Source organism: Plectrocnemia conspersa, unplaced genomic scaffold (assembly GCF_051122295.1).
Source record: "Plectrocnemia conspersa isolate PC_06_02 unplaced genomic scaffold, ASM5112229v1 ptg000013l, whole genome shotgun sequence".
NCBI lineage: Eukaryota > Metazoa > Arthropoda > Insecta > Trichoptera > Polycentropodidae > Plectrocnemia > Plectrocnemia conspersa.
In genome coordinates this window covers 31,033,362-31,059,734 of record NW_028277177.1, presented here as the reverse complement: position 1 = coordinate 31,059,734, position 26,373 = coordinate 31,033,362, and the positions used below count along the sequence as shown (strand labels likewise).

General features: G+C 28.1%; 1 protein-coding gene across 2 annotated transcripts in view; it reads right to left on the bottom strand.

The window, feature by feature from the left end:
• Positions 1 to 26,373, bottom strand: part of cpx (synaptic transmission protein complexin) — a 219,205-nt gene that overhangs the window by 61,027 nt on the left and 131,805 nt on the right. Inside the window, exons 1-2 of one of the 2 annotated variants that reach the window (XM_088202434.1) lie at positions 7,637 to 7,695; positions 6,809 to 7,098 (exon numbers count right to left, since the gene is read on the bottom strand). The exons of the other annotated variant lie outside the window; for it this stretch is intronic. Of the exons in view, the coding sequence (XP_088058560.1) occupies positions 6,809 to 6,821 (13 nt within the window). The 5' untranslated portion in view covers positions 6,822 to 7,098; positions 7,637 to 7,695. Of the gene's footprint in view, positions 1 to 6,808; positions 7,099 to 7,636; positions 7,696 to 26,373 lie in introns of those variants that run through there. 2 annotated transcript variants of the gene reach the window in all.

The following is a 26,373-nucleotide window of genomic DNA, read 5'->3' as shown; positions in this document are numbered from 1 at the left end:
GAGGAAAGCTTTTTTATGACCTTTGAATTAATTGAAAAAATGTTGATCGGCGTATAAATATTAAACGCAAAGAAAAAATGCGTTGTGAATTCGATATAAACAACCGAAATTAGATATAATAGTGCATTATATAGAAAGGTATATTAAATATCTTGGGCGTGGTATCAATAATATTACTACTATTTCATTTTAGTTTATGCTATGTCCAAGCAGTGTATCGTCGTCGTTCGACGAATATTAATAATATTATTAGAATGTATTAAATTTGTTTTAGAGGTATTGAATGAGACTTTGTTGTTGTTTGGAGCGCTTAAATTCCTCACTCCGATGCTACAATAAATAGGGGTGGTTCGCGTGACTTTGAAGGTTGTTTCGTTACGTAAATAAGAAACGTGCGGCACGCTAAGTGTGCGTGCTTCTGAGGACGTCGATCCGAGTGTGCTAGCCAACGGGAGGCAAACGAGCCCACAATAATATAGCCAACATATGTGTGTAATGAAACATTGTTTCAGCTGAAATTTTGAAACGTATATGGGCCGCATGCGTTGTGCCAGATTGATTTTTTTCGGCGGCGGATCGGAGCCAAATCGTCTGCGGAAACTTGGCAGCGCTTTGAGGATAAGGTCAAGATTTTACTGTTATAGTTTTTCGTGGTTGTATTTTTGAATTAAAGCGGTTTTTATTAAAGCAAATTAAAAATCTATAATAAAACTAAAAGGCAATTGCATTTAATTACTTCCTTTTATTGGAAAATGCTCTAGAACATTTACAGCCATTTTTAATTCTGAAAAAAAGCATTAGTTTGATACTAAAAATGGCAGCTTTTATTATTATTAATTTATTTTTTACTCATGTAATATAAAACACAATATAAAATCAATAAATTTTTATAAAAAATCAATTATATGCATTTAATATATTTTTTAATTAATAAAATAAAATGCAAGTTGATTAATATGCTAAAGTAATAGTGTTTCTCATTTCTCGATGATTTTCATTTCTCTAGAAATGAGAAATTGATTAAAATTTTTCGAGAATTTTCAAGACAATCATAAAAAACTATTTGATGTTATGTATTTGCATTTGCAAAGAAACGGCGTTTTAATGGAATGGCTGAAATAAATATAGGATGACCTAGTAATGTATCTCATTGACGAAAGCAATTAAAGCTTAAACGGTACAATAAGTGTTTTTCATTTATCGATGTTTTTTAATTCTCATGAATTATAGAATTTATTAATTATCACAAGAAATTAGGACAAAAAAATTTACTAATTTTATTTACAACATTTTGGATCAATATTCATGCATGTAAATTATGTTACAGTTTTGAATTTATATCCTTTGGATTTTTAAGTTCGTAATAAAACATAAAAATGTTAAATCCTTTGCATTTATAAATATACGGAATTTTAGCAGCATTACTAAATTTTTTTTAAGGACTTAATAATGTATTTCTTTGACAAAAGCAATTAAAGCTTGAAGGGGATTTATTATAAACGGTACATGAATTGTTTCTAACTTTTCGATGTTTTTTTATTCTCGCGAAGTTATAAATTGATATAAAAAAAGATATTTATTTACAGGAAAAATAGAGCGATACTAATGATTGTAAAATAGATTATAGTTATTAATGAAAATATAAAGGAATGCAAAAATTGCTAAAATATAGAAGTACATAATTATTACATTATTAGGTTATTTTGAATTATTATAATTCTGATTAAAATATTTCATGTCCAGTCACTTTCCGTCACAAAATATTTTTTCTAGTATTTTGTAAAGCATTTGCATGAAAACATTGATTATTTTTTTTATTAAGCTGGCAAATGAATCTTTGTTTAATGATTTAAGCATTTATAAGTTATTGATCGTTTTTATTGACCAGACAATGTTTAAAAAAGTAGTAACGAGAAATTTATTTATCGTTATTCCTAGAGCCGGTCATAAAATTTTAATTTTTATGAAATGTTCTTCAAGTGATAATCAAAAATCCTTATTCCTTTACTAACTAACTACTCTAAATGCAATTGTGAATTAGAAGAATTTATGCCATTGTCTGTTTTTCGAATTGCATTAATAAAAAAATATTCGCATAAATTTTTCAACACAAAAAAATGAGAATTCTCGTAAAATATTTTTATCATAATTTTATTTTATTTTTTCGTTGTAACTTATCATGCGTAGGCCCAATACGTTACAATTAGGTCTATAACTAAGTATTAAAATTACTAAACTACAGGTCTGAGAATTGGTGACATCTATATAAATAATTATAAACTATAATATATTATAATTTAGATTTCACTTTGCAGCTGGGGTCATTTTTTTTTTTTAGAAAAGCGCATTAGTCTGCTGCGGGGAATGGAGCCCGTGGCCGCTGAATTATCAATTTAGCCTACACTATTCCAGCAATATATTTTTTTTTAAGAAACACTAGAAATAGTACATTCTACATTCATTTAAAATATAGAAAAAAATTGTCTTAACCTTTTCTAGGATGTAAAGAATTTTGCTTACTATTCGTACTTTTATTATTTATTTATAAATATATAGTTGCAAATTATCAATTAATTATCTACTTAATAGACAAATTTAATTTTGTTAGTCATCTATAAAATAGCTTATAAATGTACCATGATAAATTCAGTGACATTTGATTATAAATGGATAGCTTTTAATAACGCATCACGCGTTTCGATATTTTCAATTTGCAGTTATATTTATATTAATATAAAAATATATTTAATAACGTTGACGATGTCTGCCTTTTAAAGCAATGAAAAACATTCGATTCGTGCGACACGTAACGTTGTTTGTTATTTTTTCCACTTTACCACCCGCAATTGCAATGTTGCTAACAACTCCGTGTAAAAAATGATCAGATTACAGAAATGATCGCTCACGAAACGGAAGTCCATTTCGAGAGAGGCGATTAAAAATTACCCTATCTACACAAACACAGGATGGTCGGGAAATATTTTCGGGAAAATTATCCCCTGTCGGTGACTCAGTGAACCGGCGATTACCGAACGTATTTATTGGCGTGCGGTTTCGCGTCCAAGTTTATCGCGTGTGGTCCCGGCACCGAACGAGCCTGGGGGATTTGCACCGATGATACATCGGTTTTCGAATGGATAAAGTGAAAAATATATCAAATGGAATTTTGTATTTGATATTTGGAAGCTTTGCCGATACGGCAAGAATTTTAATCGATTTTCGAATGGACATTGACGATCGGCTAAGCGGCGAACCCTAATGATAAATTAAAATTTGCGGTATTAATATTCATTGAGGCTGTATGTTTGACATCTGGTTAGTTATGAAAAGCAAAGAAAAAGGTCTGGCGTAAGCAATATTGATTGCTGAAATTTTACCTATAGTCTAATACTTTTATCTATCTATATCAATGAAAAATACGAATAAGTACATTAATGATTTTAATAAATATATATTGAAAACATATAGTAATTATATATTATTAAATATACATTTTTATAACTAGAATTTGTAACTGTACGCAATATTTCAACTAAAATCAATTAATTTTAAAGCAAATGAGCTTTAAAAATCATCTGAATATTTTATGTGAAAAAAAAATAAAGTCAGAAGCTTTTTAATTAAATTAAATGAGAAAATAATCTGATTTATATAAATTATATATTAAATGTGGGGTGTTGCTTTATTATTAAAATATGGGGTGTTGCTTTATTATTAAAAAAGGGTAGTCTAAGGTACATAAAAATATATGTACGTGAAAGCCTGCTTTACATATTTCAGATTAATATGGTAAAGCGTGACCCGAGCTTTCAACTAAACGATCGCAATCAAAGAGCGCCGAAAATGAAGTGGTCCATATAAATTTTCATCCTCGGGTCAATTTTCACACAAAAAGCGTCAGTTTTTAAAGGGCGAGAAAAAAGTGCCAGTAGGCATTAGCGAGAGAGTTTCTCGCACTCGAGCGAACATTCCTCGGGTCCCTACAAAGGGCTTCGCATTTGTTTATTTTATTACCAGGGGACTATATCTTATTCTCTTGCGTTCCCTTATTTTTTATTGGGCCATTTGCGGGAGGCGCCTCTCCTCCACTTTTCCATCTCGAATTACCGGCGAATTGGTATTCATCGGATGTGTCGCGGAATTACCACATATCGTCACCTTTTTCCGCTTTGCGTTCAATACACACGCGTGTGTTTCGTCCTTTTGGGTGGCAAATTAAATTCGAATGAATATATAATTTGGGCAGAGTAAGAAATTGGCGCGTAAGTAGATATACATTAATCAATATTAGTCCAACCTCTTTCAAAATTATTTAAAGTATACTAACTATGATCCAAATATTATCGTGAGATTTTTTTATATATGTATTATACATATATCTGGTTTTGTCACAGCGCACTATTCTTCAGTTCTTTTACGAGCTATTTTTAGACATTTTGCAGTGTTGCTTTCAGTGACAAAGGAAGCTGTCAAATTTCCTTGAGATGCTTTTTTAAGATTACGCGATATTCTAGAAATGTGAGAATTTCATATCATATGTGGCATAAAAGTGCGAGAAAAAGTATGATTAAGACATTTTATTCTAGATTTTAAGCTACTCTAAAATTACATGATTATTTTAATAAAAGTTTTATTGTACAAATGGACCATCTAAGTTAAATATTTGATATATAAAAGTGAGAATCAATCAGAAATATATCACTTTTGTAAACGTTAGATTTTTTATTTTTCGAGAAATGAGAGTTTTCAATTAAAAAATATTTATAATAATATGTGATTGTATTAAAATATTATTGATAAACAGAGAAATAGATGCTTTACTCATTTTGGGCTTTGTATTTATTATAAATATTATCTAACTGTAGAGAAAATTGGTAGTAACAGCTATTGCTACGTTACATTTTTCATATTTATCAAGATAACGATAATGAGAATTAAGCTCGCCGGGAGCCAAATTTTATATCGTAACTTAAAAAGCCCCATACATTTTTGCAATCTGCTGAATTTTACTCGGAGCAGTTGTTTTTGATTTTACGCGTAGTTCTTAGATTATGAAAGCTAAGATAAAGACGATTGGATCTGTTGAGAAAATCGTAAAAATATTGAAATTGAAATACTTCCGTCAATAAATAAAAGTTAAAAAGTTAAAGCGCTTAAAAATATTTTTAATAAATTTCTACAGAAATAAAATTTAAGATTTTACTAAAGAAGTTTTTAAGAAAAAAACACCGGTAAAAATATTATATATAGATATATTAATGCTCGCATTATGTAGTAAATGTTACTTAATGCGTTCATTAATATTTGTTAAAAAATATTTCTAAAAATTAACAAATTTATACAGAATTAAAAATTCAAGATATATAATTTATCTCGAGAAATTTTCAAGAAAAAACATTAGTAAAAATATATGGATATAATAATGATCGAATTATGTACAATTTACTACAATTTTTATTTCTGTAGAAATTTGTTGATTTTTGGAGTTAAAAACATTCGTAAAAGATAATTTATAAGAAATATTCTTAAGATCGTATTTTTAGTTTTATATCTATTTCGGTAAAAAATATAGTATTTGTTATTTTACATATAATACAACAAGTTATCATATATGTATTTAAAAAAATACATCTTACGGTTTTTACATCGTATTTAATCACAAAAGGTAATTTAATAGTAATTTTCTTAGGAAAAAGAGAGCGATAAGAGAAAATCACATATCTTTCATAGTATAATATTTAATATCAGATTTTCATGAATTCAAAGTATAGTCTTATTAAGGATTCAAGCAAAATAAGCTTTACTATAATTATCATATTATTGAAAATAGCCTTAAAATTTTAAAAGTAAATGCAACGAACTATTTATATGTAGGTGTATCATATAAATATATATTTAAAGTGCCCCATTATAGTAAAATTAATTATAAACTTAAATAAAATATATTTGTAATTACATCATGAATTTAAATTACTTTTTATGAGATACTATATCTCTAGGATAAATTTTCTAACTAATTAATGTGTTTTATTATATCAAACAAAGTTACTTGTAAGTACAAAGTTTATTTAACGACGTTTAAAATATACGTTATAATTCTATATAAATAAATATAGAATAACTCAGAAAACTTTGGTCGGACTATAAATTTAGCTGAAAATCGATTTCTTTGGGATATGAATTTATACCACAAAGGTCAAAGAACGCGTATTGTGTCGGTTATGTTCGGGAAAACTTTTTCATAGGACATTTGGCAACGATCCAACTGCAAGATGCAGTTTTAACGATGCTAACAAACGCGACCCATTGTCGACATGAAATTTTACGCCGCCTTTAAAAAATCGGAAAAAGCGACTAGTACCGTTAATGCGACAGTCTTACCTTATATTTTTCTTTTAAGATAAGAAAGCGCGGCTGCGAGAGACTCTTACCTGAAACAAATCAAGATTATAGTTAAGCGGTGTATTATTAATAAATTAATAACTAGATGAAGAAGATGAGATCTACAACGAAGCGTTTGATTATTTACGATCTATTGAATTTGAACCCGCAAGTAATTAAACGGTTATATTTATTGCGGTACCCCTTAGGGATTTAACCGTTCTTTGTGTATATACATTACAGTAAACAAATTGAGCTACAAAGCAATAAACTCTCGCTATTGTTGCGTTCGATTCTTAGCGCATTGCGGATGTATAAAACGCGAACGTAGTATATATGACTCGAAAAAATAAATAAATAAATAAAATGTTAACAAATGATGCGTGAAGATTTTTACTACGTGAAAAAAATTACACACACAACGTACCTAATATATTCATGTCTTGTTTGCTTTTTTTCTACGGGCACGTGACGCTCTCTCTCGTTTCGAACAACGATTTTATCAATGCAAATATCAAATTTATTTTATGTATTTAAATATATATATCAATATAATTTTATGTTATTATTATAATAAAAATATTATGTAGCACCAAATCTAAATTGATTTTATTATAATGTATATATATAAATTTATTTATATTAAAAATATTATTATTGTAGTAAAATGGACATTATTTTCAGAGCTCAGCGTACGCAATGCCAATTCGGAACATTCTGTGAATTCAACAAAAATAGTCAAACAAGGTTGGCCTTCTGTTTTTACAATCGATACACAAAAACGGGCTTTCTTGCATTGATTTTCGATTCAATTTGACAAAACGTGTAATTATTACGTAACGCACGAGGGATGTTCGATAAGTCGTGGTAAGCTTCTTTTACGCGTGAATATATTTTATTTTGAATTTATAAGACTTAACCCTTCGAATTGCGTAAGAAAGTACTGTTCATAATTTTGTACAGTTAATGCTTCTAAGAGAAAAACGCGCGTTTCTCTTAAAAGTAAGCGTTTTATACCGCGTCACACAATCAATAGACGAAATTGGTTCAAAAGTATTTTTTTACTTCGGAAGTAAAATTTTACTTTCTCCCAAATTAATTTCCGCTACTCATTGAACATCCGCGATAACGTGCGAAAAGTAATCCGAAGCACAAGTCGTTCTAATACATATATAAGAGACAGAGATAGGTGTATAGATAGATAGAGAGAAGTTAGAGCATAGTTTTGGAAAGCCCGCAAAAACAAAAGGCGCACCTCGGTGTCCGCGAGAGCCTGCAGATGTACCCGGCGCCCCGCTCGAGCCGACACTGAGCCAGGGAAGGCTCGTGCTGCCAGTATAATACCGGAAAAGCCCACCACCGCGCGGATGCGGAAAAGCGGCAGTGGGGGTAGAACGAAGGGTGGGAAATCGCGCGCGAGGGCGCGGGGAAGGGCGCCGCTCGGATCGGGTGTCGCCGCTGCACCTCCTCATCTCTATGCGCTTTCTCAAGAATTTTCATTTGAACCGCCATTATCGGAGATATGGAAATGCCAGGCGTTTAATTCCGCAATAGTCGGAGGTCTTGTGTGCGATTTAGATGCGTTGTGGTGTGTGTGGAAAATAATTAGTGACGATATTGGGTCGTTCAGAAAATAGTGACAATATTAATAAAATAAAATATTATATAATATAAATAACTCTATTGACAAAAAGGTTTTAGTATAAAATGAAACATCATAACCATTGAAAATCAAATGTAACTTACAATAAGCATCCTTAGAATATGTATCAGATTTACTCATCTATTTATATTCAGAATTCTTTACATAAAACTTATTTTTAATTTTATATATGGCTTTTTTTAAACAAAAAATGTACCGGAAATCACTTCCTCTCAAGCTTTTTACTAAAGAAAATGAAATCAAATATCATTAAACTAAAATTTAAAGCAGCTTTTCGTACGCCATGAAGCGCATAAAATATTAAAAAAAATTGATCATATTTTTTCTTTACTTTAAAAATGTCAAACCTTAAGTTAAACAAACAAATACAAATATACAACTAAATATTAATTTTGAATAATAGTTTATAGTGATTTCCAAAGTTTTGCTCGTCTGATAAATCACCTCGATTCCTTTTTTTAGTGTTGTGTCTTTGACCGAATGAAATCTGAGAAACCACAGATCAATGTATTTTGAAGGATCGAAAAGTGGCAAAAGTGGTCCGATGAGTTTGATGAATAAAAGTGTCGAAACTGTATTGGTATTGAACGAAGCTCTTATAGGAGTAATAATTCAATTTATCTGCGAAAACCCGCGCTCACGATCACTTGAAAAAATGAGAATATAATTCAGAACATATTTCAAACGTAATATTTTTTCAGGATGTCTTTTTGAGAATGTACTTGCAAAATCCACGAATCATTTCTCTTTCGCTTAGTGGTAGTCTAATTGATATGTTCCTAAATTCCATCTTTCTAAATGTCAGCTGAACATTAATATCTTCAGCCCAATATTTTTAGTCAAGAACGCGAGTCCAAAGCGCAAACACAACATTTTTGCTATCTAGATATAAATGTTTTCGAGTTAATAGGACTATAATTTTTTTTAAAATGTGACATGTGCAGTAGCTGCAGCACATTTATAATAGATTCCAAGAACAGGTATGTCATTTTTTGCCCCCTCTTGAATTTGGCTCGAAAAATGCATGTCATTTAATGAGATACTATGAATTTTAATGAAAGAAAACACTGACTGGCCAACTGCTTCTGATTATTGATTCCAAACCAGAAACTCATGGGTTATTTCTAAAAAAAACAGTCTCGAATCAATCCCGAAAATAATTAAGAAAATATGTCATTTTAGTAAAATAATATGGGGTACGATAACTGCTGTAATTTCAGGGATTTAATTTAAGGGATGGAGGGGTGTAGTTAGAGACATTTCCCTCCTTTGAATTTTGCAAAAATGAAAGTCATTTAATGATATACTATGAATTTTAATAAAATTAAAATAAGAAGAATAAACGACCACTGACTAACCAACTTTTGCCCCCACCCTGGAAAAAGCTTTAATAACGTCCCTGATTCTAAACCAAAAAATCTCGCATTATCCTTCAAAGAAAATCTAAAACAATTCTCGAGTGTCGAATCTATTCCGAAAAATTTTCAAAAAACTCGAATCTATCCTGAAAATATTTTATTTATGTGAAACTGCGATGGCGCTTACTTGCTTATGTTGTGGATTCTAAACAGGGACGCTATTTAGGAGGAAGAAGGGAAGGTAAAGGAATTTGCTGATTTTGAATATTTATTTGATTAATTTCTGCGAAAAATAGTAAAAAAACAATTTATTAAATTACATTACATTGCCAAAATTAGAATAGCCATTGCTAAGCATAATAAGAAAATTTAGGAAAATAATCTTAAAGACCATGACAAAATCCAGAGTACAATTTTCTGTGGAACATGAGAAAAATTTTATGTCGCGAATCCTTAAATATAAAAAAAACATGACTTCACCACAAAAAAATATTTTTACCGTAAAAACAAAGTTATCTCTATTGTTAGATAGTCTACAAAATTATTGCACAGTTGTTAAAAGAAAAGTAGAAAATATTATTTTAAATAAAATGAAGAAAATAATTAAAGTATAGAAAAAAATCGACAAATTTCTAATCGAAAATTCTCAGAAAGTGACTCTTTTCTCAACCGATTGTCATGGATTATTTTTTAAATATTATAAATTCCTCACTTGCTTGTCTATATTTTGCATCCGTGTAAAAAACCAGGTAAGGACCCTACGCTTTCTTCAAGCTATGGACCTATAAATTTACAACCCGTCGTGAGTAAAAGCTACGAAAAAACATTTAATTAAAAATTATATCTTGCCTAATAAGCAATTTGGCTCTAGATGTTTTTTTTAAGATATGATATGTAAATGTATGAACATACACATCAACCCTTATATAGAATGTAAAATTTGAACAAAAAATTATAAATGCCATTATTTTATTTTTTATCATTCAGCAAAAAAAATACTTGGAAATTTAACTTGAAATATAAAATTACTACAATGAAAAACTGACAGAATGTTATATATTGTAAAGAAAATGTATTTTTGCTTTCATTTTGCTGAAATAAAATTAGTGGCATATTATTTTCTGAATTTTTAATTTTTTTGGATTAAGGGCTGAAAATACGCTTTCTAAAGCATTATATTGTAAATTTGTGATATTTATGTAAAAGTGTGTAATAAACCTTTTTTATTTTAATTTTTATTATATACAAAATTTTGACTTAATACATTTTTTCTTTAATTGGTATATATTTAGGAATTTCATTTTTTTTTTAAATTTTATTAGAATTTTGACCTCTATTCTTTTTTGTTAGGATTTTGTTATTGTTAAGGTGATTTAAATAGCAGTTATTTTCAAACAAGATGGCGGTTAAAGCTAGATAAGATATTTACAAGAATTATTTTTAAAACAAGTTTCACGTGGACATGATTAAAACTACGGTAGTTATCATGTTATAAAATTTTAATATATTACATATTAAATATGAATATTTTACAAAAATATTTTTAATTTAATTTTTATTTATATTTCAACATTTTTTATTTTGTTGTTTTTTTCCAGAATTTTTAACAGTTTTTTGTTAAAAAACTAAATTTATAGAAAAGCCTTATCCAAAACATTTTACGTTTTTTTTTTTTAAATATTTTGCATAGCCGTTATTTTAATACAAGATGGCGAAATTTACCTGACATATTTAGGAGATCGGTTTTGGAACAAATTTTATAATAATATGGTTAAAACTACGGCATTCAAAAAAACACATAATTGTTTTCATTTCTATTTAAAAACATTTTCGACCTTTTTAATTTTTAAATAGCAGCCATTTTAAATCAAAATGGTGGACCAATTTTGCTTATAAACTCAGCCAATATTGTAACAATGTCTATTTTAAAACAAAAATATAACTAGAGGAGGTTAAAATAAAATATTGTATACAATTTATATGTATTTTTTCAATATATAACTTGCATGATTAACGTAATAAACTATATATTAAGTTAATATTAATAATGCCTTAAATTTATTATTGTGTTTTTATAAAAGAAAACATATTATTCTAATGTGGCATTATCAGTTTGTCTTTATAAAATAATATAATATAATAGCAGTTATTAAGATTAAGGAATAAATAATACATAAAACTATTGATTAATTTATATTCAATATATTTTATTTTTTTCACTTTCACTACAATTATTAAAAATCAGTATTTAGATCATAGTATCATAACATATATAATATCGACCTGTTAGGTTTGCAATGTATACGATTTATATATGTATATATTTATATACAATTATTTTAAAGCAAACATAAGATACTTATTTTTGGTTCATTATTCACATACGATTTTTAATTGAACCGAACAGAAATACCGACATATCATATATAAAACATTTTTAAGGGCACAATTACTGCTTCGTGATGTTACTATTATTATTATTAAAACACGATATTAACCTCTTAGTCCCCGAGGGTGCCATAATTACACTCTCGCTCGACTCCAGAGGTCATCATTATAAATAACGCACGATACGGTCGGCGCAGTGAAAAATAAAATTTATCTCAAATCATAATTGACTGGGAGAGCGAATTGGCAAGATAAAAGGTTTTTCTTCTCTTCGTTGAAAGAAAGAAAAGGGGGTCGAATCAGATGTTGCCGATGGTGAAAGAAGAGAGAGCAAGGAATCGTACTTAGCGGATGCAGAGGCAGATAGACGGTTAAATGGCGAAAGAAATATCTTTGTCTTATTTAGTTAATTGACGCGGTACGGAAGCAACCGGGAAAAGTTTTCAACCCTAGGCTCTAAGTGTAGCGGTCGGTAGTCTTCTCAGTTCTTTCCCGTCAACTTCCAATTTTGCTAACGAGTGAGAGCGGCGTAACGATACATCCTAATTGAATGAACTAATTGTTACGACCTTCTTGCTCTAGGATAGGATCGAACGTTTTTACGCTGGGTTGTCCATCAACCCTACGCTAGCAAAAATCTTTCGTCTTTTAAAGTCGTTATCGAGAGAAAAGAAAAATAGGGCTTTTTCCTTTCAAGGTTTGATTCAATTCTGGAAGATGTAAAGTAATTTTACGTAATTTATTAACTGGCTCGGATAATTGACGTTGCATTGTTACATACATAGTTGGTATTGATTTGATGTGTAAATCATTTTTGAGCTACTTTTAAATGCGCAATAACTACTCTTTACAACTTTAATTTATAAAAAATAAATTTGATTCTTAAAAGAAAATACACAAAAGAATCTTTAAAGTGTATCAAAATACGATTTAAGATGTATAAGTTTAAATTTGCTCAGTACTTTTTATTCTGTAGTTATTTACAAAAGAGTACAAAAGTTTTAAATAGATTTTAGTTTATTCATTAGAATTTTAAATCGATCGAAAAGTTATTTTATATACAGTTTGCTTAAAAATTTCATGCATATGAATCGAGAATAAGAACATAGTTACCTCTTTAGAATATAGAATGCTAATAATATATTACTTTTAAAATATTTAGAATATATTATATAAATCATTATGATGATAAAATTATATTTAAAGCCCAAGATTTATTTAATTATTGCCTTGTATTAGGGTTATTTAGACTCTCAAAATTAAAATAAATAATATATACTGAGCAAGATTTATGTATTGAAAGTCGTTGCGTAAACACCTCGACGGTGGTTTCGACAAAATGAAATAAATCCGGCGTTTGGCCCTCATTGACATGCAGGGTGCTTTTTCAAGTAATCTCCATGAATGGAAAAAAAGCTCTACGATAAAGCAGATTATGCTGATTGGCCGTCTCACCGTAAAAGTTCTCTATGTTATTTATATAAATTGATAAATTTTGCTTTCTTGCCGTAAACCATATGAAAACTTGGCAAAAATGGGTGTAAAGTACACAGTGCTTTTGAGTTGAATTTATCAATATTTGTATAATACTAATTTTTAAAAAATACTATGAATAACTAATGTCTAATTAATACTATAATCAGGCGTATACAAATAGGAAAAATCATCGAAAACAGATGTAAAACAAAGGATTTGATAAAAACCAGAACAAACAATATACATACATATATATTTTATACTATATGGTTGCAAGACTTCTTATCATAGAAATAAAAACCTGTCACTTAGAAAATACTAATAAAAAAAAACACTTTGTAATTGCCGAAATTCCAGAAAGTGGGCATATTTTATATTTATTATCATGAAGCTGTGGACTTTTTTCAAATCAATAGAAATAATGTTAAATCTCAAGTAAATAAAGAATTTTTTTGAACAATCTGAATTGTAGCTACTGCAACACATTGTTGACAATGCCCACAATAACAGCAAATAATGAGCGTTTTATGCAGCAGGAATAATAAATAAACATTACCAAATAGTACTTAATGCCTAAAAGTGTTAATACTTTTCACTTATAAATTAAAAAAATTGTATTTTTAGATTTTTCAAATTTTATGAATATACTTAAATAGTCGAATATTTTGTATTTAGTAAACTTTTTATTTCATTATGTATAATTTTTTTGTATTAATTTGATGATATGCTCATTATTTAAAAAAATAAACGTTATTTAAATTTTGGTTATGTAAAGAGTCTATGACCCTAGTAAGTTCATTCTTATATATCTTTAATATTGGTTTTGATGTATTTTCACGGATAAGTGAAATATTTTACTAGTATTCGATTTAATACAATTTATGGTATAGCGATTCAATAACTTAATATATAAGTAAAATATATTTTATTTATCACGTATAGTATTTTTTTATTTATTAAAAAATATTTGGGATAGAAAAACTATTAGAAACTATTGGACAATTATAACTTTTGGACTTATTACACATAAAGTGCAATATTTTTTTTATTTAAAAGCCTTTTATATTTTTTTAAAATAAGCGCATGTTTTAACACATTTCTTAAATATTTTTTATTATACGCAGTTAAGCATAAAATAATTTATTATAAAAATAGTACGAAGTACGAATTAACGAAAATAGACTATATACTTCACTCGAATTAAAAATATTGGAGATTATTTCATTGTTATATTAACATTAAGGTTTAAAATTCTGCTTATTATCAAATTAGTATAAATGTTACAGTGAATGTGTATTTTTCAGTTAAACTATATTTTCACTAGTAAATAAATAATTTAACTAACCAGGTCAGTGAAAATCTATCTAAAATGTATTGGTTCGAAAATACAGAAAAAAATATTTTTATTGAAAATGAGCACTAGTTAATATTTTTTAACTTTTTTAATACCAGATTTTTTTTATATAGCAAGCAAATACACGCCTGCTAAATATCAGATTAGAACAGCATATAATTTCACTAGTAGCTGTCAGTGAAATTATATTTTGATTAGTAGATATATTCACGTATCTACCGATAAAAATGTTTTTCGATATGACTTCATTAAAACGGAAATGAAAATATATTTTCACTGGCTATACACAATATGATATAAAATAGATAAGGTGTCATCAGAATTTATAAAAATGTAATGTTATTACATATACTATTTTATTTTTTATATATGATTTTATTATTTTGGCTCAAAATTAGTAATTATTTTGAGAGCTTTTCAACTTTTGCATTCTTAGCATATACAAATATAAAGATAGACATATGCAATAAATATTTTTTATATTTTTAAAATTTGCAACGAGATAAAAGTTATTAATCAGGTCTAAAAAAGCTATCACTTAGGATTATTACACAAAAATTACAGTTACGATATAGTACAGATTCCACACAGCCGATTGTTTTTATTTAAATAGGGAAAGGGATTTAGTGAAAAAAATAAGCCGTAAAAGTATACGTTAATTTACGAGGCGATTATTTTATAACGAGGGGTGTCCTCGTAGCAATTTTCCTCGTGAAAAACGGCGTCGGATTTTTCGATTTTCGCCGTTAATTGCAATTGTCGAGCGGAGGAAATTCCAATCTCGGCGCTTCGCCTACTTAACTATGCATTCACTGACTCCGCTGGGGAGTTTTAAATTCACTCATCCCCGGAAAAAGAACGGATACTTTAAATGAATTTGTACAAATGCCCCGAGCGGTTAGTTTAACATTGATCTGCATTTTAATAAAATTGAAAAGACGCCGCTTCCATCATAATCTCGAACCGCTTCGATGTTCATTCTTGGTTATACGAAGCGTATTTTGTTAGGTTTGACCCCAGAGTCGGCTGCATCTCCCTCGGGCTTCGGATTGGATTAGAAGAAGGAGAATATTACGAAAAATGATTTGGCAAAAAAAAGCAGTTTGTACGGCACGAAACACCATTAAAAGTTTTCGATGCGGACGGAACTTTTTAAAGACGATCATTTGCGAAAGCCGGAAATTTCCGGAAAGAGATGGCATCGCTACCGGAAAGGCTAACAATTTCGCAAATTTATCTATATTTCTTATTGCTGTAAAGCCAATGTATTATATATTTATTTTAAAATACAGTTAAAAACGAACGCAAAGAGGTATTGTAACAACACGCTAAACAAATATATAAATTGTACTCTATTTATAACATATCTCTTAATATTTTTACTTTAGATAAAAATTTAATTCTGCTGAGAGAATATAACCTAAGCCTTGGATTATTATATTAGTCCAACACCTTACGGATTATGGCACCCAGGCCCTTGTATGAAATTAATACGAAGAGAATTGTTTCTAAAGTGCGAGTGGTGTAATGGAATCCGAACGCTCGCCGTAAGGGTTGTCTGATTGAACGAAATAATAATTTTAATAATAGGGTAAACTAATAATGATCAAAGGTTAAAATATAATTACATTTAAACTATAATAAATAATACATATATTATTTTACTAGCTATTTATCAGATTTAGATTTATCGTATATTTTGCTTGATGAAACGATATTTTTTTTACATAGATATAATTATTTAAACCATATAAAAGTATAATTTAATTTGATTTATATATAAAAACAATTATATTTTTTAAGTGTCGTTGATATTTTAATACTTTGTAAAATTCATTAAAATTGATTATATAAATTGTTCCATATAAATTAGTACATAATGCTATATTTTTCAATTTTAATTTAATTTTTTTTAACATTTGACAATAAATAAAAAACGTCAGAGATTTGCATATTATTACTCTGATTATTAAATTTTTATATTTCGAAGAAGCAAGTCTGAATGCTAAAATAGGTGATAATTTATAGGATAAAGGTCAAGGGAATATGGAGGATGAGGCAGATTGTTTAAACTTAACTTGTTTAATTAGGAAAGTACGATGTTCTATAGTTAATTTTCTATCCATGTTTTGAATTCTCCTACAATATGTTACTGATGTAATAGATCTGACATATGGTTTAAGAAACGATGAATAATTACTTTAGAATATTACAATACTGTCACCACATTTTATAAAAATAAAAACTCGGTTTTAAAGTTTCTTTACTGTCTAACCATTACTATCGTAGATAATCCATTTATTAAGGCATGTAATATTTATCATCAAGAATGATAATCAGATTAAGAATCGAAACGTTGGTATTTTTGCTTTTAAGTATGTTCGTAAAATAACTATTTTTCGTTTTTAGCAATGAAAAGAATACAGAAAAAATCTTTCTGATGCGAGTGTCCTTAAAGTTATTTGTAAATAAGCTTTAACAGCGTTTTTTTTTAAATTAACAATAAATGTCTTTCACGAGGCTCATTTTTAAGGCCAATTTTGTAATAAATAAATTTGTTAAATTAACGCTGTAACCTTTAGAAGTACAAAGGCATGTATGGATCTCTTAATCAATTTATTACATATTTTCTCAAGTCATTTTAAATGACTTGATTAATCATTTCTAGTATTTTGTTTCACTAGTTACTCAGTGATACTTATATCAATATAGATATTATGATAAAAAGATTGGGTAATTTCTAACTATTTAACCTCGAATTGTTTTAATACTAAAATTCGTCATGAAACCATCCAGTCCATCGATTGATTTTGAAAACAATTTTTTGACTAGTCTGTACCAGCCGCTCAAAACCTAGACATTTACGTATTTATTTTATATAAATAAATTAATTTACTGTTTTTAATTCAACTTAATATTTAGACAATACATTTTGAGAACATTATATTCTAAATCAAGAACTTGATGTTGTCATATTTTTTTTGTGCCCTAATATAGGTCTAACGTCACGAGGATTAATTAGGCTAAATGTTTTATTTTAATCAAGAGTAGTCCTTCAGCTGTACGATAAATTTTTGCGATACATTGATAATGCTGAAGGATATCATATATTATATAAATAATGGTGATGTAATTTCAGTTAAAAAAACACACAAATTTAAAGATATCTTCGGATTTTTTTTAATAATCTAACATTCGATGTATTTTTTTAAGAATTAAATTGCATGATCTCCTCCTTCAATTTTACCAGAAAAATAAATGTCGTTTAATGAAATACTATGAATCCTAATAAAATCGAAATATTAAAAAAAGTCAACTGTTGCCCCCCCATGAAAAACTTAAATTGATATCCCTGATTCTAAATCAAAAATTTTCAGGTAATTCCGAAAAAGCAATCTAAAAAAACAGTCTCGAATTTAATCAAAAATATTTTTTCAAATATGTCATTTCAGTGAAATTTTATCAGAATATTTTTTTTTATTTTAGATATATATTTTTACTGGTAAAAATATAATTTATCTTACAGGAGCTAGATATATCAAATTTTTTACAGCAAATTTTAGAAACCATAATTTATATAAAAAAGAAAAAATATATAAAAAACGAGAAATAAGGAACATTTGTAAAATAAATAATAATATTGTTATTTATTACGAACGTTTTGTTCCAATCTGAGTTTTCTGTTTTCAATTAAGTAAAAATCGGCCTTATGATATAAAATGACTATATAATTATACTATACTGTATTTGCGTTAATATAGTCAGTTCGAGAGCTATCCGTTTCATCATTATTTATAATTTAGAAATATATAGCAAGTACGGGTTTATGCTCTACACCAGGGTTTCCCAAACTTTTTCAGCGACGGAACACTTGACGAATCCGAAAATTTTGGCGGAACACTTTGCTTATTTTTTAGGCTGGGTAATTCATAATAAAATAAAACATGTTATTAAAGAAATGTTATTAAATTTATTTAATAAACATAAAAATACAAATAAATAAAACTCCTAATGACTGATGATTTTGGGTTTTTAAATAACAATTTTTTTATATCATACACAATTTTGGTTAGTTGTATTTTCATATCTGCCGTGGCGTAGAGTCTATTTCTGTATTTTGTTTTTGTTGCAATATACTTAAAAAAATCCCACTTCGCATAAATACGTCGTGGAAAACGCAAGTAAAAAAACCAGAGCTTGTTTTGACACCTTGGGGAACTCTTCAGTCAGACTCGCCCAGAAATCATTTATTGGCTGATATTTTTGTTTCAAATCAGAGTCAATAACTAAATTCTCATAATCCCTTAAGCCCACTGGTTTTACTGTCACGGAAAATGGATTCCGAACCCAGGAATCGTCCTTACTAGTTTTCGGAAAATATTCCGAAAGAGTTATTTTCAAGTAATATATGTGTTCTAAAAATACTTGTGAAACTTTTTTATCTACTTGAAAATTCAATTCATTTAAACATTCATATCCAAGACAGGAAAACAATCAAAATTATTAGATTCAACCGATAAAATCTGAAATTGTATTTTTTTATCAAAAGATTCAATTTTATCTCTCATATTAAAAATTGTAATACTTTTTTCTTGTAATTATAAGTTAACATCATTTCACTTTGTGAAAATATCCGCCAGATATGCAGATGTATCAACCAGGAAGGATTTGCTAAAAAATTTATAAAATGATGTTGCAAATTATTTTGTGCTTTCAAGAAGACTAATAATTCATTTCGAAGTTCATAAAGTCTTAATAGTACTTTTCCTCTGGATAGCCATCTAACTTCAATATGTAATAAAAGTGCTTCATGTTCACCACCCATTTCATCGCACAAAATTTTAAATAATCTGGATTGAAGTGGTCTAGATTTTACATAGTTTATCATTTTCACGGCTACTTCATAACATTTTTTAAATTTGTGGAAATTTTTTAGTCAACAGTGCATGCCTATGCAAAATACAGTGACTGCTAGTAGCATATCTAGTCACATGAATAAAATTCGTATAACAAGCACTAATATCGTGTGATTAATTAACAAAAAAAATATTGTTTAAATAGGATCAAATTTTAGAGTTAAAAAAAACAACACCGACTTATGAAACTTTTCCCTCCAGATTATATACACATCAATGTTGAATATTTAACACATATTTTTAGGCTTTTTTATCAGATTTATGAACAATTTTTATGTATTAGCAAGACTAACAATTTTTTTAATCTACTCTAAATTGTTGTGAAATATCTATTTAGGCTTCGCGGAACACCTATTTTGGATCCGCGGAACACCAGTGTTCCGCGGAACATAGTTTGGGAAACCATGCTCTACACTATTATTGGGATTAAAATTTTAATTAAAAGAAAAATTGGATTATAAGTATGATCCTAAAACCATTCTAAAATACCTCAAAATGCACTTGAAATTATTGTGTGATGTAAATATAAATATTTTTTTATAGATAATCAAGTGCGGTTTTTCATTTAAGATGATTTAAAGAGCAAACTTTCAAAATGATTCCCTCTTTTTAAGGGCCTTTCTTCCAAGACATTTTTGATTGTAGTTTCCTCTCGGTGGATGCACTACTGTGTGCGTCGTGTGTAATTTGCTTTGAATTGAAGAGTCGCACCAGCCGAGGCGTCGGCAAACGAAGTTAAAATACGCCGATGGAGCATCCCTCGCCTCTTGCAATACAATTTGCTCTCTATACAAGAAACCATTTAGAGAGCGATGTGTAAATTCAATCAATGGGGCGCTCGAGGGGGCGTTTTCCCCCTCCGGCCCAAAGTGTGTGAGCGGCCCTGAACGCGGCCCAATCAATATAATCCGCCTAATTAGACGTCAAGATTTCATCTACCGAACAGAGATTGTGTATTTAGATCAATGTATCGTTAGCCGAATGCTACGTTTCACAGGCAACGCATTCTGAAGTGACATTTTTATATTATAGTATTAAAAATACCAATGAAAGCAATCATAACCAAAGTTTTAACATAATTAAACTGTGTATGCAAGCTTTACTGAAGATGAAGCAATATTTTATGTATGTAGAAAATTTTCTCTTGCCATGAAACTAGCTCTCCGTCGCTACGAAAGAAAATCGAGACATACTTTCATAAAAATTGTAAATTGTGACTGTGTTATGAACACACAGCGCAAATAGAGAAAAATAAAAACATAAATACTTGACGTACTATTTAAAATTATACTACAAATCCTCAAGAGTTTAATTGCGCAATCACATAAATAATTCAGGAACTAAGCGAGACGAATTTCAGAGAGTACAACAATATTTCTCGAGGGAGCAGCGTAATTAAATTTCAGCGTTAACACAAAATTGAACAAAGTTGCAGTTGCCGGATGCAGCTACTTCTCAAACACCAAACTGTCTTATGCTTTTTAGAGGTCACGTCCGGTTTCTTTTTACCTGTGTCGGCGCAAACATATTATAAATAATTTCCCCGTTGTAAAATATCTGACAATGCGCCGAGGAATTTTACATCTAGACCTAGAGCATCCGTTCTTAGCATGTGTAATGCAAAATGGAACGTGTCTGGGTTGATCCACTACACATTCAAAATAATAATTTAATATAACTATTATCATCAAAGAGTATTTATAGAAATTTTTAAATAACAAGTAATAAGATATGTGTTCACTTTTACTTCAAATAATTAACCCTTTCCACGCTGTAAGAGATCTAGATAAAAATGCTCATTACAATTAAAATATAAATTTTCACTGTTTAAGAACAATAAAATTATTTATGATAATGATCTATATGATCTAAATACAATAAATAAATATAAAGACGCAAATAAAAGTATAATGTTCGCTATTGCGTCATAAACGCATGTGAATATTATTTATAAGATATTTGACCTAAAGACTTGGGTTTAAATACCATATTTAAATTTATATCGTGTCTAGGAGATCGGAATTAGTGATTATTATAATATATTTTTCATTTCGATCGATCATTACAGATTAAGTATGCCTAGATTTTCCTAATCTCACGGATGATTAATTAAAATCGAACTAGGTCGGACATATCATTAATTGAAAATTCTTTAATAATGAGCTAATACAGCTCATAAAAAATATCTTAAATATATTAAAAAAAATATAGACTCACACACGCACACGTACTCAAACGCACAACTAAAATCGGGCCTAAAATTGTACTAGCACCTGCTTGATAAATTATATTTTCACTGGTAAAGATATGATTTTATTAAATTGACATATTTAAAAAAAAAATTCGGGCTAGATTCGCAACTGTTTTTTTAGATTTTTTTTGAGAGACGTAATTTAAGTTTTTTAATATTTATTTTTTATTAAGATTCATATTTCAAATTATAAGGGGGGGGAACCCTCCCCCTGACCCCCCCCAAATGACGTCCCTATGTTACCGGCGTAGGATTATCAATGTCAAAATTTAATTTGCAGTATTTTTGTATTCACGTATTATCTATAATATTTACATAAACCTTTATAGGTAAAACTTAATTATTGTTACTCGTAACATAAGTAGAATTATATATAAAAATATCTTAAAATAAATATTAAATGTGCATTAATTAAATAATTATAAATAAATAAATCTTAAAAAAATGTAGCATTTTAAACAAACACTTACAATTTTCTAAGCTGACTGATATTTTATTGTAATAATTTAGCGAGTGGTGCTTTTGGTATAAAAATTTACAATGCATCTAGAAGTGATCGAGCAAAAACAATGATTTTCTGGACCTTTTGTTTAAAAAAAAAAAGATTTGCTGGCTCTATTTAAAAATAAATATTTTCGACAAATGTGTGAAAGTGAAGAAATAAATCGGACAAAAAGGTTTTGTATACAGTCGTCTTATGGATTTTTATTAGCACTCTTAGACAACATAATAATATCAGCGTATACAATATTTATAAAAGTGCCTGAATGTAAGGAAGATTGTTTAAGCGCTACTTATTGTTTGAAACACAAAATATTCATTATTAATCAGACGGATAATTGGTCTTAAATGTCAGTAACTTAAGTCGAAATTTAGCCTGCTTGTTTGTTATATAAAGACGACAATAGTTACTACATTTTCATTCAATATCTTTAAAGAAAATGTTCCAATAATATATTTCTCTTGAATTTTTTGCAAAATTTGCAAACATGTCTCAACTTTCAGCAATATATTACAGCATAAACTTAGCAATAAAGCATTTAGTTCGACTTTGAATATATAGGCCTTAATTTTTCGGTATTTTTTTATTACTAATTATTAAAGAAATAAAATAATATGTCAATACGAGTAGTACCGGTAATGAAAATCCTGGTATTATTGCAATTCTTAATCACGAGTGACGAGCTCTTTTCAAACTCAAAATTAAAACGACCGAATTAAATGCGTTACTTTTATTATTCTATCTCAAATTATAATAATATTAATAATGAAATTGTTTACCAATTAATCAACCTAATTTTTAAAGGTTACATGAACAACTTTCTTTATATGTGACCCGAATCGGCTGCCTATTATATGATGTGCATAGCGTTGAAAGGGTTATTGTGAATTTTTTTTATTAACAGAAGATCTATTTGTATTAAAGACTTTTACTAAATATATATACTTGAATCTGGAATTGACACGGTTATTTAAAGCACATTTTTACTAACTTTTATATAATTAGATTATTATAAATATTTTTTAAAGCTTATCTATAAAACTACCCCCCTCTAATTTCATTAAAAAACATGCGGTTTTACGAGCACATTATATGATGGGCTTCGCGCTAGTAACTCGACTCAGCTATTATATGATTTTGCATAGCATGGAAAGGGTTCAACAAAAATCAATATCTGATTCGGATAATGTGTATGTTTAGTTATTAATTTAAGTATGAATAAATTTACATATGTATTATTATATAACCTGATACGAATCAAGTTGTTCCAAAAATCTTTTTATTTTTTAAGGTGCGGGTTAAATGAGTTTAAAATCAAAACGCGTGATACTTTTAATAAATTACCGATTTTCCATATTTTTCTACAATTATTCTCCACATGTTAAGCAATATTTTATATATTATAATACTCAAAGGGCTTGTTGTTAGACTGTAATAATATTAATATATAAGGCATATATGTAATTCAGACTAATTTATTTAATCTATATTTACATTCTTCAAGCTTTAAGCATGCGTTGAAATTTAAGAAAAGGCGTGTATGTGTACACCCTAATAAATTTACTTTTTTCGAAAAATATATATTGACGAACCTTTATCCTCCCCTCATCAATAAAGAAATATGTGCGATTCCGCGTGAAGAGCAACCCCGTATATATTTTTTAAAGGATAAGATAAATTGAATGCAAGGATCTCTCGTCCGACCAATCAGCAAAGAGTTTTTTCATCTGAATTCAGTGGGTTTTCCGGATTTCTGGTACCCGTGGGGTCGTTTAACTGCGGGTCGCTGTTTACATTAGCAAACATCAACCGTTATCTCGGCGCTGTCCAGTTGCGGAGATAAATTGTGGAGAAGCTGTGGAGGAGGCTATGGATCTGGATGGACCACCGAGCGCTGCACGCACTCGAGCGTACACATTGCGGTGTTAAACTTTAACGACAGCTTTTAATTTACTACCGAGTTGCTATTATTCAACCTATTTGAATATACTGTTTAAAATTCATTATCTTTAAAAATGCTTACTTTTTATAAATATAATAAAGATCAAGCGACGCTATAAAATATATTATAAATAAATAGTTACATTTACACAAAATAAGACAAATATAAACTTATTGAATTGCAAACCTATTTATTTTTTAAATATGTGGAATTTCCCAATGTCTGGTATTAAATACTCTATTTATTTAATTTACATAAATAAAATACAAATTTACCTTCTCATTTATATCCAGACTATAAGTTTAGTAATTGTACATATATAATTTATATACATTTATAAAAAAAGACAGAGTGTTTGAAAATACTATAAAACGCATTAGTTAAAATAAAGCACACATTAACAGAAACTGAATGATTATTTTCAGAAGCAAAAATAGTTAAAATGAAACTTTATATTCGGAAAATTTGTTGCTCTATTATTTTGACATTAACCTATACTCACTATTTAAACTATATTTTCTGATTCTTTATTATTTAATAAATATAGTAAAATATTTAAATATTTTATAATAAACTACTCGATATTCAAAATAGATGTTTGTTAATGTGTTTAAATGCAAAAAAGTCCTGAATGTGTTTAAATGCAATTTAAGACAGAAGGAAATGTTTTTTATTCCATTTTTTAAAGAAATACGATAAATATTTTTTAAAATAGTTTTAAAAAAATATAAAAAAAAATCTTTTATAATTATAAATTTATTAACATTGAAGTAACAAATCACAGGAAAACTACAAAGATATCTGCTGAAATATTTATTAACTTCTTTAATTATTTATTTATTTCAAAAATATGATCAGTGTTAGCCTTATGCGTTATAACGGGATAACACTATCAACAATTTTAGTAGTTGTTGATTGTGTTTAGGTAATTTTTAAAAATATTTCAAAAATATTTTTACAAATTTTTATTAAATATGCAAATAAAATGCATTCTATTTTTAATGAAATACAATGCAAATTAAATTAGGTAAGTCTGTAAATTTGTTTTATTGATTATAAGCTATTTTCACAGTCATCAAGCAATATATGCCATTTAGTATGGCCTAGCTTTATTTTTATTTTTTTAATAAGAATAATAATTCGAGAGATTAGGAAAATTTATGATTACCTGTCTGTTGGAACTATAATTACTTAATAAACACAAATGCTGATCTTTGAAATACAATGGATATTAAAAATAATTTTCATATGGGATTCGAACCAAGGTCTTTCAGCACTTTTAATGAAAACGTAAAATATAATATTTTTTTAATGATTATGACCTTTTCTTATATGTTCCAAAAATTTGTTTAAAGAAAAATATATACTATGACTTTTCCATCATAATAATATATTTTATTTATACTGTATGTACAAAATTTTGTATGGTACATGAACCGTAATACTAAAAATTGCCTTATGTATATTAAATGTATAAACAGTGTTTAAAAATTATAACTGTAAAGTAGAATTTTTTTAAACTCAACTATATGATTTATAAAATTGTGTGCTCTGGTGTCTAAACAATTACTCTGATAATTTAGTTAAAAATTTTAAGATCAAGTAACTAGATATACATAGAAAAAACCGAGAAATTTGAGTTCATTTTAGCGAGAATTGTACATAGTTTTAATATTAAGATATGGAACTTTAAAATATACATTTTACTGTCAATACTAAAAGGAATCTAACGGTTTTCATTTTGGATTTTAAGTTAAGCAATAATATTGATTTTAATGAACATGACGTAAAAATTTAATGTTTGCTTGATAATGTCGCAGTAATCTTCCTAATCCTAACTATTAAATTAAATATAGTATAATATGAGCTCTCATATTAAATATACAATCTCTGGTGCTTTTAAATTTGCACTGTCTAAAATTTATTTCAACTTTAAAAGATCCATTCAAGTGGCAAATGCGCTGTTAGCATAGTATAATACTAATAAATTAAATAATATCAACATAAAAAAATATGTTTGATGCACATATAATATTATAAATATAAACATCTTGAATCCGGGAAATTTTCTAATTACATAAAAGTAAGTGTTTCGATTCCTGAGATTATTAGAAGTGCCGTTTTTGATATATAATAAATAGC